Raw genomic sequence first — 18193 nt, forward strand, 5'->3', positions numbered from 1 at the left:
GAAGAACATTTCTAACAGCGGTGCTTAAGATTTGTGGAATGTACTTTCTGCAATTCTAGGAGTTGTCGGCTGCATTCGATCATAGTTGACTGTCTTTTGTTCCGCTGACATCATTTTGCGGCTGGTACATTTAACAAGTGATGGATCTGGACCTGTGAGTTGTGAGAGCGTCAGCAAAACGATCGCATTTGTCAAAAAATTGCGGCGTCCTTTGGTCCCAGCGAAGACAGGAGAAGGGATGTACCATGTCGAATCAAATCCTAGATTAAACAAATGAATTTGCTGAGAAACGTTTAGCGGAATTTATTCCTGCGCCAACAGGTTCTGCAATATTTGCACAAAATCTTGTTTTTCCAAACACCCGGACGATATGATTCAGTTCCGAAAAATATCACCTTTGACGGATTTTTCTTCAGTGAGTCTTCCTTTGCCCGACTAAAGCGACAGTTAAAAGGCACAATAATATTGTAGCATTTGTATGAAAGATCACGGTCACAAATATATGCTCAGAGAATGCCGACATTATTGTGTGATGGGGGCTAAATTCCCCATGCTACACTTTGACCGGTCCAGCCTCTTGCTCGAGATTATAGGCATAATAGCATAGACTCACTTGCCAAAGTTCCCAGTGATGCCTTCATGAAATCCACTAACATCCTCATAGTACTGGCCGTCACTTCTACTGTACATTCTAGCATCCTTCAGAAACATGAGGCTGAGTTCAAGGAGAACGAACATTAGCCCACGAACAGCAAATATATACAACATGCCCCAGTGAATCACCTCATCTGGACTTGTACTGATCATTTTGCATGAACTGTGAAAATCTGGGATCTAGGTGGATGCAGTACTCCCTCCGTCCCATAATGTAAGACGTGTAGTGTCAAAAAACGTCTTACATTATGGGACGGAGGGAGTACATCACAACAACAACTAAGTAGCATGTCATCATCATGGCCCACTAAACTATTTAGCGGATTACCCTTACTATAATGGTCATGAACATCAGTCTGCTTCAGAACCCTCAAAAGTTGATAAAAACATCTAGCTATGTGAATAGGTGATGCAATACCTACTAGCTATAATTCACCTTTACTTTTCACAAAAATGCTCCCCATATAATTCGTTAAGAGTACTCCTCTGCAGACATGGCAAGGTATATTCCATGGCAAATAATTGCTTTCTTTTAAAAAATTCATTTCCATTGAGTGGCATGACTCGAGCAAAGATTCTTTATGGCATGGAGAGAGATATGATGCTAATTGGAGATTACATGCAGCCTTAACACTTAAATGATGCAACTACCAAGAGAAACAATAAGGAATGCATAAAAAAAATTCATGTGATTTACCGATTCCACATTCAGTCACAAAAGTTGCACCCTGACTACACAAGGCATTGAAGAGCCATCGAATTTTTTAGTATGTTCCCCTGCAAATTAAAGCATAAATGTTAGAAGTTCTGCAGAAGCAAGGTATCCTCTTTCCAATAAAAAATACTATAGCACATCCTCCTATGCTTTTCTGTGAACATATATATCAGAAATCACAATGACATACCATGTATGTGAAGTTGGACTATGAAGATATATGCACCACAAAGTTCGTTCGATTCAATATTCAATAGAAGCCATACAAGCACACAGCACTTCCAAATACTAACGCAAACACACTAGAAAGTAACTAGTGCTTCGGATATGGTAGCTGCATCTAGAAAAGGTATAAGATATATTCTTATAGGTGTGCAGAGATACAAACATATTGCTTGAGTCATTAATTTATAGAAGTACTTGACATTTGATGTCTAAAAATTCGAAGAAACCATGCAGCTTGGCAAATTTTGAGCCGTCAACACGATGCTGCTTCCTGACATAGAATATGCCTCCAATCTAACTGTAATATCTTCATCACATCAGGGTACCATAGCAGCCCAGTTATAAAGATGCCAAGTTCCCAGAGTTCTCAACACAACTCGTTGCAAGTATACTATTCCGTATGAAAATAATAAGGCTAGATATTGGTAGTGCAGAAATCTCAATAAAAACTCATTGAAGAATACTTACTTCATACGAAAACAAATGAAACAGGACTAAATGTCAGAAACAAGCTGAGATCAGCAAGGACTGAAATGTCACAAAATGCCAGAGCAAAACAGATGTCAGATATTTTGATGTCGAAACAGAAATGGATGAAATGTTCCACTATGATGGAAGCCACTGTGTATTCACATTTAAGTCATATCAAAACATCAAAGCAATACACACTAAAATTTCCCCAGTAACAAAAGGGTGAAAGATATTTGATTATGTTCATGCGATCACAGAGCATCTCTGTTGCTATACCACTAAAGCAGAACATGAAGGAGCTAGAAGGATACTCAAGTACTACCTCCTTCCCATAATATAAGACGTCTTTTGACACTAGTGCAGTGTCAAAAAACGTCTTACATTATGGGACGGAGGGAGTAAATCATATCAAAGCAATTGTATTGTTCCATATGGTATATCACTGAAATGATGAATAAAGAAGGGTTATGCAACTTTCATGCTATCTTCACCACCAGCAAGACTTCTGTAGCCATCACCATCTTATATACAAAGACTAATCCTGATAGCCAGTGAAATTTCTTTGTCCATCTGAAGATGAACCAGCCATCCCTAAATTATGCAAAAACAAAAAAGGTTAAAAGGGTCAGAAGTTACTTTGGTAAATGGCAGTTTAAAACAAAGATGAGATAATGCCCTAATAAATTACCTCATCAAAATGGGATGGAATTTGCATCGTGTGATGTCACAGTTAAGCAGGTAACGACCTAAATTAGCTGCCGCTATTGACAAATAAAGTTCTGCTGACTCTTCAAAAGGTTGTGCTTACGTGAGTGCAATTTGACTGCATGCAGTGTACTGAAGGTTTTCTTCAATCATCATGATGATCAGCAGCAGCAGCAGCACCCATACATGTAGCTTAAGAATCAATCTTATCTCTTTGTAGTGCAGTGCTACTCCAAGTCCTGGTTGCTGTTTTTCTTCAGTCATCCATGAGTTGCACATTTCTGTCTCAGGGTGACTGGATCACACCACATCTTGGAGCAAAGCATGAGACATAGAGATGCGACTTCTTAGGGGAGAAATTTGGAGTTATAATGTACAGTAAGGTACCACAGCTCTACCCTCCATCACAGAATTTGTTACCCTGCCAGTTCACACCCTGGTCCAATATAAAATATTAGTAGTCATAAAAGACTAAACTATGCAACAAACTAAGCATTGGATATAACTCTTCCCGAAAGTAACTTTGGTATCTAACATGAAATTAGAAGGTAGCTCCTGTCCACTTCAAGTGGGAAATGCAATATGAAACCAAACTGTAGAGGCTGTTTAAGGCATATTACAGGTGCTCTTCAGTTTGAATACACAATTTGAGGGTGAACTAAAATTAGCAGAATAATTGTGCCAAATATGCTCCATAAACAGACATGCTATATTTACCAGGAAAGCTATCTAAGTGGAGCATTACTGCTGATGGATATTATGTGCCTGACAACAGTTCATCTATATAGCAAAATAAAAGCAGATGATAAAGAGATGTGTTCGAACAGTATATGCACGAAGTGGACTGACCTCCTGGCATATGCCATAACACAACTGAAGAGCTTCATTCCACTTGTTCATTTCAATTAGTCCCTTTACAAGACAAACAAAGGCACTTAAATCTGGTACAATGCCTTTCCTGGTCATTTCACTATATAATGCAATTGCTTCTTCAACTTGAGATGATAAACAAAGTGCCTGGATTAATGAGGTGTGCATGTCCGTGCTGGCCATATTTAGGGATGACGAGACTTCCATCATCTCTTTGTGCAACTCCAAGGCTGTCTCCAGTCTACCAGCCTTGGAGAAACTATCAATGAGCATCCCATAAACAGGAGCTATCGGTGCTGTGTCATGTGATTCCATCTCCTCCAACAAACCAAGAGAAGCGAGAAACTTCTTGCTGAAACCCTGAACTGTGCTGTGGTATCCTTGCAGATACTTTGGCCAGTGGGTCTGCTTCATCTCATCAAGCAGTAAATGGGCATCGTCCAAAAGACCAGCAGCACAGCAATGGTTTATCAGTATTCTGTATGTAACATAGTTGGGAGCACATCCTTTTGTCTTCATTTGCATAAAAAGCTTAAGACCTGCATCAACTTTACCAGCTTTCCCTAGTCCGTCTATTAGGGCAGTGTAAGTTACAACATTTGGACTGCATCCCTTCTTTTCCATCAATGACAGCAGGTTTAGGGCTTTTTCAGTTTCACCTGTTTTACAGAGCCCATCAACCATAGCTGTGTAAGTGACGACGTTAGGATTACATGAATCCTTTAGCATTTGAGACAAAACTTTCATTGCAAGATCACGTCTCCCATCCTCGAACATCCGGTCAATCAAGGACGTGTATGTATGCACACTAGGCAAGTAACCACACTTAGTCATCCGCAGAAATACCTCCTGAGCACTATCGATTTCTCCAACTTTGCAAAAACCATCAATCAGAGCATCATAAACAATCTGGTTGGGCTCACAGCCAGATGATAGCATAGCATCTAGCAACTCATGAGCATCAGCCACCTTTTGAGCTTTGCACAAACCATCTACGAGTGCACCATAGGTGACAACATTTGGAGAAATGGTGTCTGTGTCCTTGCCTTCAAAGTAGAAATCAGATTCTTTACTGTCAGAAGTCCCTATTAATTTGGCATAGACTTCGCAAGCCTTTTGGATTTCGCCCGCCTTACAGAGGCCATCAATTAGTGCACTATATGTAACAGCATTTGGATAGCAGGAATCATCAACCATTCTGTGGAAGATGATATTAGCCTGACAGAGCTGCTTAGATTTCAGGTAAGCATGAAGCAATGCAGTATATGTCACTACATTTGGTGAGCAGCCAGCACTTCTCATCTCATCAAACCAGACCTGGGCTTGTTCAATGAGACCAGCCTTACAAAAGCTATCGATCAAAATTGTGTATGTGTACACATCCGGATTAACACCTACCTTCTTCATCTCTTGAAATAAAAGGAAGGCCTTGTCTACCCTGTTAGCCTGGCACAGAAAAGTAATCACCTTAGTGTACGTGCTTGCATCAGGAACAAAGCCTTTCCTCATCATCTCCTTCATTATCTGAAATGCCTTCTCAAATTTTCCCACACCACAAAGGCACCGAGCAAAATTGGCAGTGTTAACCTTATTGAGAACACAACTAGCAACCAGCATCTCCTCGTAAACTTTCTCTGCCAAATCCAACAACTCAAGATTTGGCAATTCTTCTCGACCACAAATGCTTCCAATGAATATGTTGTATACAACATAACCAGGAGGACAACCACAGTTATTCATCCTATTAAACAGTTTATATGCATATGCATAATCCTCAGCATTGCAGTAAGTATGCACAAGTGAATTGAACAATGAAGGATTTGGGTTGCAACCCTCCGTCATCATCATGTTAATGATTCTCTTGCACCAGCCAAGTTGCTTCTTTTTCAGAAATCCTGAGAGCAGCGTCCTATACGTTACCACATTCGGGATATACGAGTTGCACCGCATCCTATGAAGAAATGACATGGCCTCATTGAAAAGGGAGGCCTCCATCAGTCCACTGATCATCTGGGTGCACAACACCGTGTCAAGCTTAAAATCCTCCTTCTCTAACATGTCAAGTGCATCGCCCCAACGCCCCTCCTTGCACAGCGCCTGCGCAAAGGATCCCACTGTGGACCTGTCCATGCAGAACCCTGATGCCGACATCTCCTTCTGCACCCGGAACCCCATTTCCACCTGCCGGGCGCTCGCGAGCACCTGCACCAGTGCATTGTAGGTGACCGCCGACGGCCTGTACCCAAAGTCCTTCAGCCTCCCAAGCTCCTCCAGAGCCTCGCCCCACAGGCCCTGGCGGCAGCACCGCCGCACCAGCACATTGAGCAATCTGCCGAGCACATCACGATCATCCTCCCCAATCTCCCTAAGCAGCCTCTCAGCGGTTCTGGCGCGGTCTTCGAAACCCAAGACCTCGGCGAGCGCGTCGTAGCAGGCACCAGTGTGGCTGTAACCCACCTGCCGCTCGGCCCAGAGGAAGAACCTCACACAGAGCTCCGGGGAGCGCACCGCCCTGAGCACCGCGACCACGACGGAATCGGTAAGGAACTCGCGGTACCGTCGCAGGAACCGCTCAGCCTTGCCTTCGAAGTCGGCGCCGTAGGCCCGCACCGCCTTGGAGATCAGGACGGCCTCCGGCGGCGGGAGGGCGGCGGCGGGGGGCGCGGGGGCAGGGTCGCTAATAAAGGCGAGGTCGTGGAGGGAGAGGCGGGGCACGGGACGCGGCGTGGGCCGGTCGACGAGGCCAGGCAGGAGGTCGCCGGAGTCGGCGGCGTGGGAGGAGCAGGCGCGGCGCAGGGAGGAGCGTAGGGCTACCACCGCCGCACGGCGGGTTATCATGGGTCGGCGGGGGCAGGGGTGGGGGTGGGGAGGGACGGCGGATGGGGCGTGGAAATGGAGGCAGAGGCGGCGGCGGTGGTGGGGTTTGGTGGCGCCCCGGCCATGGAGGTTTTGGGGGTGGCGGGGGTAGGGGATAAACCCTAGTGGCGGAGGGTACTTCGGTAAAAAAAAACGCTTCTGTAATTGTAATCTACTCCGTTACCAAATATTTGTCTTTCCATAAATTTCAACGAATGACTACTTACAAAGCAAAATGAGTGAATCTACACTTTAAAATATGTCTACATACATTCGTATGTTATAGTCGATTTGAAATGTCTAGAAAATCAAATATTTAGGAACGGAGGGAGTAGTAGTCATGGCTCTGACGGTGGGGCCCAGACACACAGATGGAGAAAGTCGCAGCCCGCATAGCCTAGTCCGCCACACCACACCTCCCTCATCTCTCCCCTTCCTCTCTCAGTCTCAGTCTTTCTTCGCTTCTTTTCCCGTTAATTAATTCGTTTCCTCTTGCTCTCCTCCGTTTCTTGGCTAAATCCGGCGCATACGCCTCCGTAAGCCCAATCTGGGGAGCGAATTGTCGACTCACCTGCCCTCAAGCACTTGATTTCCTAGGTGGTTGCGGCTCGCGCGCCAACTGCTCGACGCAATTCCGCTGCAGAATCTTCTCTGCCATTTGGGGGAGCGCAGGTGAGATTGAACTTCATCCCAGAGGCAAATCATGTTTTTACTTTGTCATTTGATACGAGCTCTTACTGTTAGGCATATGGCCTTCACAGGCTTTACTCAAGGGTTAGCATATTCATTGTTCTGTGATTCTGTCCGTCGGAAGTTCTTGTTACGTGATAGTTCCTTTTGCCAGATCTGTTAGTTGGGGATAGTGTGCGCTGTCTTAGCTGGCCGAGATTATCAGGCTTTTCAGCCGAAATCGCTGTGGGGATGCTCTGCGGCTGCAGAATGTATGTGAACATATTTTCTTGTGACAATGTTCCATAGACAACTAGAAATTGAGTCACATTTGGAGTGCAGTGTTGCATGAATTGAACTCTGGCATACACTGGTGCCGAAAGCTACACTCTAACCATTTTAACATGCTAGATGTCTGCCAAGTGTGAACCATTGCAAGTGTTCCCTGGTGATTTGGACTCTGGAGTTGCTAGCAAGCTAATGCATCCTTCTGGTGCTAGCATTTTCAGCTCTTGGAAATGGCTTGGTATTGTTCCTAGTAGGATTTCCAAGGAAATACAGCATTTCTGAATTATCATACTCTGCAAACGATTGGCTAAAACAGTACATTTTGTTTTACCTGGAATTTTGGTTTCTCTTCTCGAGAAACTGCATCTTCAGTTTCTTCAGATATGTCATAGCCTGTAGGTGTGTTATGACCGGCATATAGGGGCTTAGCCCAGTTAGTTGTGACCCAGTTTATCTTATTGTTATTAGGGGCTTAGCCCAATTATCTTATTAGGAGGATTATATAAACTCGTGTAAGGACCCGTTTTAGGATTAAGCAAGAAGCAATCATATTTGCTCGGCTTCCTTAGGGAGCCGGGAGACCTAACCCTAGCCGCCGCCCCTGCGCTCTCTCTCTCTCGCGCGCACGCAACGACAGCGCCCCAGCGCCGGCGACCACGCCTCCCTCCACGACATCCCTCCTTCCACCCCTACAACCTGAGACCACGCCCTGGTAGGGATCCGGTTCCTACCAATTTGGTATCAGATAGCTTCGGTGCGATCATGTCCTCGCCGCCGCCCACCCCGACCCTCCCGCTGCCGACCGCGGCAACCACCCCGATGGCCACCACGGCCAGCGCCCCGCTCTTGCCAGTGCCGGTCACCTCCGTCGCGCCCGTCCCCGTCATCTTCACCCGGGAGGAGATGACGGCTACCATCCGGGATCTCACCCAGGCGGTCACGGGCATCTACACGTTCCTCGCGAGATCCTATGGGCCGCAGCCGCCTGTGCCCTTCGCCACCGCCCCGCCGCCGCAGCAGCCGCCATCCTCGGCGACCCCCGTTGCCGCCGCCATGCAGCAGCTGCTGTGTCAGCCGCCACCAGCGACGAACCCCGGCGCCTCCACCATGCAGCAGGGGCAACCGCTGCAGCCGCTGCCATCGGAGACCGCGGCCCTGGGCATCCCGACGACGGGCCCGGGGGTGCCCATCCACCAGGTCCGGTTTCCCCCGTCGTCGTCTCCATTACCGGCCTGGCTTGTTGGGTCCCTTGAGACGGTCTACACGACGGCCTCGGTCGGGCCGCATGTGCTGCTCCCACCGGCGACGCACCCGGCCATGCAGTTTGGCGGGTCCTCGGGCTCCGCCGAGCCCTTCACCAGCGTCGACGGGCGCCTGTTCCAGGGCGGCACCCTGATGCCCGCCTACTCGGCCCCGTCATCCTCGCTGCTCCGTGCTGACGAGGCGCACCCGCCCGTTGTCCACGTCCAGACGCCGCCGAGATTCTCCAAGCTGGAGTTCGCAACCTACGACGGCACCGTCGACCCCCTGAATTGGCTCAACCAATGCGACCAATTTTTCAGGGGACAGCGCTCGCTCGCATCCGACCGCACCTGGATCGCCTCGTATCATCTCCGAGGAGCCGTGGTACTACGCCCTCGAACAGGACGAAGGCGGCATGCCACCATGGGAGCGCTTCCGCGATTTGTGCCTCTTGCGCTTCGGTCCGCCTATACGCGGGAGCCGTCTGGCGGAGCTTGGGCGTCTTTCGTTCCTCACCTCGTTGCAAGACTTTGCCGACCGCTTCCAGGCACTGGCTGCAACGCCCCTGGCGTTTCGGCTCGTCAGCGGGTTGAGCTCTTCGTCGGCGGCATACCGGACCACATCCGCGTGGACGTGGAGATGCGCGGGCCACAGGACCTCCAGACGGCCATGTACTACGCTTGCGCGTTCGAGTGTCGCGCGGTGGCCATCCAGCAGGCACCACCCCCCCGGGCCGCTGGGCCGCCACCCTGGCCGGAAGTTCCCGCGCAGAGTCGGCCTGCCCAGGCTTCCGCGGCGCCCCTCGCCGCGGCTGCGGCACGCCCGTTCCGCCGGCTCACCCCGGCCGAGCAACTCGAGCGTCGCCGCCAAGGGTTGTGCTTCAACTGCGACGAGCCCTACGTACCGGGCCACGTCTGCCCACGACTCTTCTACCTGGAGGCTGCAGACTACATTGAGGAGGACCCCGCCGCCGCCGGGCTCGGCGACCAGCCCGCCCCAGTTGACGTGGAGGTGTTTGGCGACCGTTGATCCTCCCCGCCTTCCAGCTCGAGGACGAGCTGTTTGTGCAGGCGGGGAGAGATGTTATGACCGGCATATTAGGGGCTTAGCTCAGTTAGTTGTGGCCCAGTTTATCTTATCGTTATTAGGGGCTTAACCCAATTATCTTATTAGGAGGATTATATAAACTCGTGTAAGGACCCGTTTTGGGATTAAGCAAGAAGCAATCATATTTGCTCGGCTTCCTTAGGGAGCCGGGAGACCTAACCCTAGCCGCCGCCCCTGCGCTCTCTCTCTCTCGCGCGCGCACGCAACGGCGGCGCCCCAGCGCCGGCGACCACGCCTCCCTCCACGCCATCCCTCCTTCCATCCCTACAACCTGAGACCACGCCTTGGTAGGGATCCGGTTCCTACCAAGGTGACACTAGTACACGTTGTTCTTTCTTTCCCTGCCACTACTTGTGTGAGCCTTTTCTCCTACGCTGCTTGGTCTTTTTTCTTTTCTTGACCTAATCATACTTGTTTCCTGCTAATTCTTGCCGCCGGTGCAACAATATCATCTCTAATTGCAGTCTGTGTTTTTATTTGGAAAAAAAAATCTTCAGGCGGTGACGGTGTTTCTTATGGCGTGTGCTCCAAATTATATTGCCATTGGCTTTTCCAACTATGGTTTATATACGGGGACAAGGGTACTCTCGCCGAGCTACAAGAACTTCCCACGGAAATCCTCCTACAAGTTTCTCAAGGTCCGTGCTCTGCAGGGAAATGATGGCCGTAGAAGGCTGATTGACATAATCCGGATCATCCCGGAGCTGTCAAGGAACTATTTCAAAAACGGGTCCAGGAGAGCTCTTTTCGGCGGCATCGCACTGCTGGGTGGCTTTTATGTTGCGCAGACAATATCCCTGTCATTCGGTGCTTTGGGCGTGAACGATGTTATAGCAGCAGTTGTGTGTGTGCTCCTGACCGAGTACGTGACAAAGTTCTACTACAGCCGGCCCAAGGTTACCTTCGCCGTCGCGCTCCTCAACAATTTCAAGATGGGTTTCACATATGGCCTCTTCATTGATGCTTTCAAGCTTGCTAGCTGATTTACGTCGCCTCCTACTGGTGCTTCATATGCATTTTCATCGCGGTAAGTGGGCAAAACATGGTGAGAAAACGCAACACCATGTGATGTGTTACAGGGATACATGCCTTTCTTGGTCTTGTATCTCTGTGTAAAGATTGGCCCATTGCTGGCATAGAACGTGGTGTGCTGATATTGCAGGCCCAGTTTGTGTCAATGCGTACTATTGGCTATCCTAATTGTGTGTAGAGCTTTGATTTGATGTTATTTTATTAGCCAATTCAAGCTGTGGCACTTGCGGCTATCCAGTCTAGGGTAGAGTTTGATTTCCAGGCAGTCTGTAGCTTAGCCCCTTGTGCAGGCAATGTGTAGTTTCTGTTCATATTCTCAGATAAATTTCTTGGACCAAAGTACCAACCGGATGGCATGCTGTTTTGATCTTCGTTTGCAGCTACATTTATGTTTAATACTATCAGATAATTTTCTGGTGCTGGACCAAAGTACCAGCACGAGCTTTTTTTCCGATGCAGCAAGGTGTGTTACCTCAGTTGTCTTCTCTTGTTCCAGTATGCATTTGACGCAACATCTCAGAGTACTGTAATGGTGCGCACTAGCACTGTTTTTTGAATGTACGCACTAGCAGAGTTGAACCTCGGTGGTGGTGTCAACAAAATTTGCTTCGGTAGCATCTGAACGTGCAAATTCTAGATGTGCCATCAAACTGCAGTGAAGTGCCGTACCTGAGCCTGCTCAGGAGATATTTTTTTGTTAACAATGATGTGGATGCCAAACTAGCAAATTCTCATATAAAAAGCTTACATAGTCGAAACTGTGCAATTAGGGCATCATGTTGCAGGTGAACGTGGTTTTCGAATAATTTATTTTACTGTTTTAGGCTCATAATTTATTTTACTTTTTTTTCGAGAATCATAATTTATTTTACTATGTAACTTTACCATTAGGGAGAAATAAAGCCTACTTTCTGAAGGAAAAAAAATGAGGGAAGCTTACTTTGTGATGGGCAGGTCCGCGTAAAAGCCCACCATGTCCTGGCACACCGCACGCTCATCTCACAGCCCACTACCACGAAGATTTTGTCCCAATCCCGTCCGCCGTGCGGGGAACCGGGCAAGTGCAATTCTCCCTCTTTTCCTAGCGTGCGACTACACGAGTGTGAAATGACACGCCCGAAATGATTTTGTTGCGGTAACTGTCGGCGAAATGCGACAACGCGAGGTGTCCGGATATCCCGTTTTCTTTTGTGGGAGAGGAAGATATGGCTGATCAGTGTGTATCGTCGCGACGTTGATTTTGGATCCCGTCGGCCGTCGGGTCTCCGTGCCAAATCGGTTGGGTCGGCGTCAGGAGTCTCATCGCAACGCATCGCATCAACTTTTCGAGGCTGACAGCTTCGTTTCCTGCATGGCCTGTCTGCCTGCCCTAAAGCTAAAGCCGGCCAAAACGCGACTTGACATGGGTGATGGGGGTCCTCCAAATCCGAACGTCGACCAACGCGTCTTGCCGGATCAGTCAGACTCGTCGAATCGTAGCCAGCCGCCGCCTCCTAGGGTTCTTTGCCTCCCACCGGCGCCGGCGCCGGTCCGTCCCGTCTCCGGTGGCCTTAGGGCCATGGAGGCGGAGTGGATCTCGACCCTTGCCGGTGGGAGGGCTCCGGGTTTTTTTTTCGAGCTTTGTTAGGGTTTGTGTCCTGCTCAGGAAGGCGAGACGGCGGCGGCTCCCTGAAGATGGAATAAAGGTCTCCCCGTCTAGTCCCTGTTCCGGTGATGTGTGTAGCATCATCGGTGGGCGTGTGGAGGCGTGTCTCCGGTGGATCTGTCTTTTGTGGATTTACTCGTATCTGTTCGTCGTTCGTCTTCGTTCGTGTGCCTTCAGGTTGGATCTTTTGATCTACACTCTTCATCCGCGGCGATTGCTGTTCTGGTGCGTTGGTTCTATGGGACCTTAGCACGACGACTTCCCGACTGTCTACTACAACAAGGTTTGCCCGGCTCCGGTGAGGGAGGGGCGATGACAGCGGCGCGCCTTCGGCTCACTTCAGTGTTTGTAGTCATCGCTAGATAGCCTACAGATCTGGATGTAATTTTTATTATTTCTAGTGTTCGTTGTACTACCATAATTGAAGATGAATAGATTGAAAGTTTTTTCCGAAAAGAAAAAAAAAGACTCGTCGAATCGTGCCAAAGGTGAGGTTTGCATCCAGGGTGCATAACAGTATTCTTACTGGTTACACAAAGAGAAAAGGTGGCGTTGCTTCATCTTTTTTGTTGTTGGTGGTGGTAAGGTACTATGTGCGACCCGGTGGGGGTAAACAACAGACCAACGGAGGCCTCTGACAATATAGAGGTGATTGACACAATGAAGAATGGAGGACATTCAGCGGGAGCGGCAGTGTTCAATGATTGCTATTTCATAGCTTGTGATTTCCTTTTGCTAAGTTCAAGCATTGTAATAGGGAGGCAAATAAGGTGGCTCATGAATTCACTAGGCTAGCGATATTTTCCGTCACTAGGGATTTGGTTTTAGGAACCTATGAGTGATATTCTACCTTTTCTTATTGACGAGGTAACTATTATTTTTAATTAATACAGTTGCTGTTTATTTAAAAAAAAACAGACCAACGGAGCCTCCACTAACGATCGGCAGGCGCAGCACATGAAAGCGGAGACAACAACCCGCAAGATGAAAAACATGTTTCTTCAAACACGAAAGTGGACGTTTGCTCAGCGACCACTGCAATACTGCTCCCCGTGCATACACTGCATCGTGCGTGCATGTGTCGGCCTGTACGTGCGTAGTGTAGCGTAGCATCAGAGGGCTCCTACGAATTAGCAGTAGCGGTAGTACGGGATTGAACGGTTCCCATTCATTCCTGGACGCTTCCGGTGATGCACGCCGTGACGTCAACTCAGGTATATTAATTCCCATTTCATGGTTGTACGCGCACAGCGAGGCAGAATGACGACGAGCCGCCGATCGTCAGTCACGCAATCTATCGAGATGATTAAACTAGATACGGGTTGATTTGATTCTGGTCAGCTCTCTCGTCATCTGCTGTTTCCTTTAGAAGCTGTGGCGGTGGTTCATTAGAGGCGGATGCTACAAATCCTCCGGCTGATTTCCCGGGTCGCACGTCGTTGGATTCATCCCATGACAACCGTTGGATCGGGTCAACGAGAGCAACAAGAGCAACGACCGCGTCGGCGTAGGGACGCACCACCGCATGCTCGCACCAGGAGACGCCTTCCCCCTACCTACCGGCGATGAAGCTACACTGCAGCGCCGGTCGCTAGTAGAAAAGAGGGCTTTGGTTCAGGCTGGGTCAGCCCATTAGTCACGGTTCAGTCCAGAACCGGGACCCATGGGGCCACTGGTCCCGGTTCGTGAGGCCAGGGGCCTACCGGGCCTGGTGGGGGCATTGGTCCCGGTTCGTCTGACCCTTTGGTCCCGGTTGGTGGTACGAACCGGGACCAATGGGCCTCGCTCCTGGCCCACCACCATTGGTCCCGGTTGGTGGCTTGAACCGGGACCACAGGCTGCCCTTTAGTCCCGGTTCATGCCACGAACCGGGACCAATGAGGTGCCTATATATACCCCTCGCCCGCGAGCAGAGCACTCCAGTGCTCTGTTTTTCTCTGGACGGCGAGGGGAGGGCTTTGTGGTGCTCTAGCTCACCTCCTATGCACATGAGGTGTTCGATGAAATGCCCGAGCCACACTAGTTAAACTTTTTCCTCTCGAAGCTCTGATGAACCGGCAATGGATGTACGGTGACAGACACACCTCCGAGTACATTAAGGGCGTGCATGATTTTCTCGAAGTGGCTGAGGCAAACAAGCAGAATGGTTTTATGTGTTGTCCATGCCCTAAATGTGGGAATACGAAGTCTTGCTCTGACCGAAAATCCTTCACACCCACCTGCTTTACAAGGGTTTCATGCCACACTATAATGTTTGGACGAGGCACGGAGAAATAGGGGTTATGATGGAAGACGGTAAAGAAGAAGAGGACGATGACAACTATGTGCCCCCTGAATACGGTGATGCTGCAACGGGGGAAGCTGCTGAAGATTAAGAGGAACCAGACGATGTGCCCAATGATGCTGCAACGGGGGAAGCTGCTGAAGATCAAGAGGAACTAGACGATGTGCCCGATGATGATGATCTCTGCCGGGTCATTGTCGATGCAAGGACGCAATGCGAAAGTCAAAAGGAGAAGCTGAAGTTCGATCGCATGTTAGAGGATCACAAAAAAGGGTTGTACCCCAATTGCGAAGATGGCAACACAAAGCTCGGTACCGTACTGGAATTGCTACAGTGGAAGGCAAAGAATGCTGTGCCTGACAAAGGATTTGAGAAGCTACTGAAAATATTGAAGAAGAAGCTTCCAAAGGATAACGAATTGCCCGACAGTACATACGCAGCAAAGAAGGTCGTACGCCCTCTAGGATTGGAGGTGCAGAAGATACATGCATGCCCTAATGACTCTACCGCGGTGCGTACAAGGATCTGAACGCATGCCCGGTATGCGGTGCATTGCGGTATAAGATCATACGAGATGACCCTGGTGATGTTGACGACGAGCCCCCAGGAAGAGGGTTCCTGCGAAGGTGATGTGGTATGCTCCTATAATACCACGGTTGAAACGTCTGTTCAGAAACGAAGAGCATGCCAAGTTGATGCGATGGTACAGTGAGGACCATAAGAAAGACGGGAAGTTGAGAGCACCCGCTGACGGGTCGCAGTGGAGAAAAATCGAAAGAAAGTACTGGGCTGAGTTTACAGGTGACCCAAGAAACGTATGGTTTGGTTTAAGCACGGATGGCATTAATCCTTTCGGAGAGCAGAGCAGCAATCACAACACCTGACCCGTGACTCTATGTATGTATAACCTTCCTCCTTGGATGTGCATGAAACGAAAGTTCATTACGATGCCTGTTCTCATCCAAGGCCCTAAGCAACCCGGCAACAACATTGATGTGTACCTAAGGCCATTAGTTGAAGAACTTTTACAGCTGTGAAACGAAAATGGTGTACGTACGTGGGATGAGCACAAACAGGAGGAATTTAACCTGCACGCGTTGCTGTTTGTAACCATCAACGATTGGCCCGCTCTCAGTAACCTTTCAGGACAGACAAACAAGGGATACCACGCATGCACGCACTGTTTAGATGACACCGAAAGTATATACCTGGACAAATGCAGGAAGAATGTGTACCTGGGCCATCGTCGATTTCTTCCGACCAACCATCAATGTCGAAAGAAAGGCAAGCATTTCAAAGGCGAGGCAGATCATCGGAAGAAGCCCGCCATGTGTACCGGTGATCACGTACTTGCTATGGTCAATGATTTACACGTAATCTTTGAAAAGGGTCCCGGCGGACTAGCTGTTCCGAATGACGTTGAGGGACACGCACCCATGTGGAAGAAGAAATCTATATTTTGGGACCTACCCTACTGGAAAGACCTAGAGGTCCGCTCTTCAATCGACGTGATGCACGTGACGAAGAACCTTTGCGTGAACCTGCTAGGCTTCTTGGGCGTGTATGGGAAGACAAAAGATACACCTGAGGCACGGGAGGACCTGCAACGTTTGCACGAAAAAGACGGCATGCCTCCGAACCGGTATGAAGGTCCTGCCAGCTACGCTCTTACGAAAGAAGAGAAAGAAATCTTCTTTGAATGCCTGCTCAGTATGAAGGTCCCGACTGGCTTCTCGTCGAATATAAAGGGAATAATAAATATGCCAGAGAAAAAGTTTCAAAACCTAAAGTCTCATGACTGCCACGTGATTATGGCGCAACTGCTTCCGGCTGCATTGAGGGGGCTTCTACCGGAAAACGTTCGATTAGCCATTGTGAAGCTATGTGCATTCCTCAATGCAATCTCTCATAAGGTGATCAATCCAGAAATCATACCAAGGCTAAGGAGTGATGTGGCGCAATGTCTTGTCAGTTTCGAGCTGGTGTTCCCACCATCCTTCTTCAATATCATGACGCACGTCCTAGTTCATCTAGTCGACAAGATTGTCATTCTGGGGCCCGTATTTCTACACAATATGTTCCCCTTTGAGAGGTTCATGAGAGTCCTAAAAAAATATGTCCGTAACCGCGCTAGGCCAGAAGGAAGCATCTCCAAGGGCCATCAAACAGAGGATGTCATTGGGTTTTGTGTTGACTTCATTCCTGGCCTTAAGAAGATAGGTCTCCCGAAATCGTGGTATGAGGGGAGACTGACTGGAAAAGGCACGCTAGGAGCGGACTCAATAATATGCAAGGACGGGCAATCTTGGTCTCAAGCACACTACACAGTTCTACAGAACTCTACCTTGGTGACCCCGTATGTCGATGAACACAAGAACAGTCTGCGCTCCAAACACCCGGAGCAGTGCGACGACTGGATTACATGTGAACACATCAGGACTTTCAGCAGTTGGTTGGAAACACATCTCAGAGGTGGCAACACTGTTTGTGATGAGTTGTACTCGTTGTCCAGGGGACCATCTTTGACTGTATTGACTTACAAAGGATACGAGATAAATGGGAATACATTTTACACGATCGCCCAAGATCAAAAGAGCACCAACCAAAACAGCGGTGTCCGCTTTGATGCAGCAACCGAGAGGGGAAAGGACACATATTATGGTTACATAGTGGACATATGGGAACTTGACTACAGACATGATTTTAAGGTCCCTTTGTTTAAGTGCAAATGGGTTAATCTGTCAGGAGGCGGGGTACAGGAAGACCCACAGTACGGAATGACAACAGTGGATCTGAAAAATCTTGGGTACACTGACAAACCGTTCGTCCTAGCCAATGATGTGGCATAGGTTATCTATGTGAAGGACATGTCTACCAAACCGAGAAAAAGAAAAGATAAGGAAGCGAATACATCATACGATGAGCCAAAGCGCCCCATAGTTCTTTCAGGAAAAAGGGACATCGTGGGAGTGGAGGGCAAGACAGACATGTCTGAAGATTATGAAAAGTTTCATGAAATTCCTCCCTTCAAAGTCAAGGCTGACCCAAGCATCCTGATAAACGATGAAGATTATCCATGGTTACGGCGCAATAAGCAAATGACACAAGGGAAGAAAAAGTGAAGACTTTCTCCCGCAACTATTACGATGATACCATGCCAACTTTGTAACAGACGAGTATGATACCATTGTCCGTTTTGTACACGAAGTGCATCCAGTTTTTGCCATAACCCTCTCAACTTTCTCGCACATGCTATGTGGATGAAATGATGATACCATGCCAACTTTCAACCTTTTCAGAGTTCATTTGAAATACTTTTCAATTTCAGGTTCTTATAGCTCAAAATAATCAATAAATGCATAAAAATAACAAATGAAATCAGAAAGGGCAGAAAGAACCGGTACTAAAGGAATCAACTAAAAAGCTTTTA

General features: G+C 48.4%; 2 protein-coding genes across 3 annotated transcripts; one reads left to right on the forward strand and one right to left on the reverse strand.

Annotated features, from left to right (window-relative positions):
* Positions 1-453: 453 nt before the first annotated feature.
* LOC123053723 (pentatricopeptide repeat-containing protein At1g06710, mitochondrial) lies at positions 454-6576 on the reverse strand. Of its 2 annotated transcripts, XM_044477254.1 has the most exons (4): positions 3620-6576; positions 2754-3206; positions 1352-2656; positions 454-715 (listed from the first exon to the last, which is right to left on the reverse strand). In XM_044477254.1, exons 1-2 carry the CDS (start codon positions 6476-6478, stop codon positions 3165-3167), a joined length of 2901 nt encoding a protein of 966 aa, XP_044333189.1. In that variant the 5' UTR covers positions 6479-6576; the 3' UTR covers positions 454-715; positions 1352-2656; positions 2754-3164. The 2 variants fall into 2 exon arrangements, with proteins under 2 accessions (XP_044333189.1, XP_044333188.1); XM_044477253.1 differs by having other exon boundaries at positions 454-2656.
* A 282-nt stretch (positions 6577-6858) lies between these two features.
* LOC123053724 (uncharacterized protein ycf20) lies at positions 6859-11292 on the forward strand. Its single transcript, XM_044477255.1, has 2 exons — positions 6859-7168; positions 10300-11292. The coding sequence occupies exon 2, from the start codon at positions 10318-10320 to the stop codon at positions 10783-10785; it is 468 nt and encodes a 155-aa protein (XP_044333190.1). The 5' UTR covers positions 6859-7168; positions 10300-10317; the 3' UTR covers positions 10786-11292.
* The last annotated feature ends 6901 nt before the right edge of the window (positions 11293-18193 follow it).

The sequence above is a fragment of the Triticum aestivum genome, chromosome 2D, assembly GCF_018294505.1.
Source record: "Triticum aestivum cultivar Chinese Spring chromosome 2D, IWGSC CS RefSeq v2.1, whole genome shotgun sequence".
NCBI lineage: Eukaryota > Viridiplantae > Streptophyta > Magnoliopsida > Poales > Poaceae > Triticum > Triticum aestivum.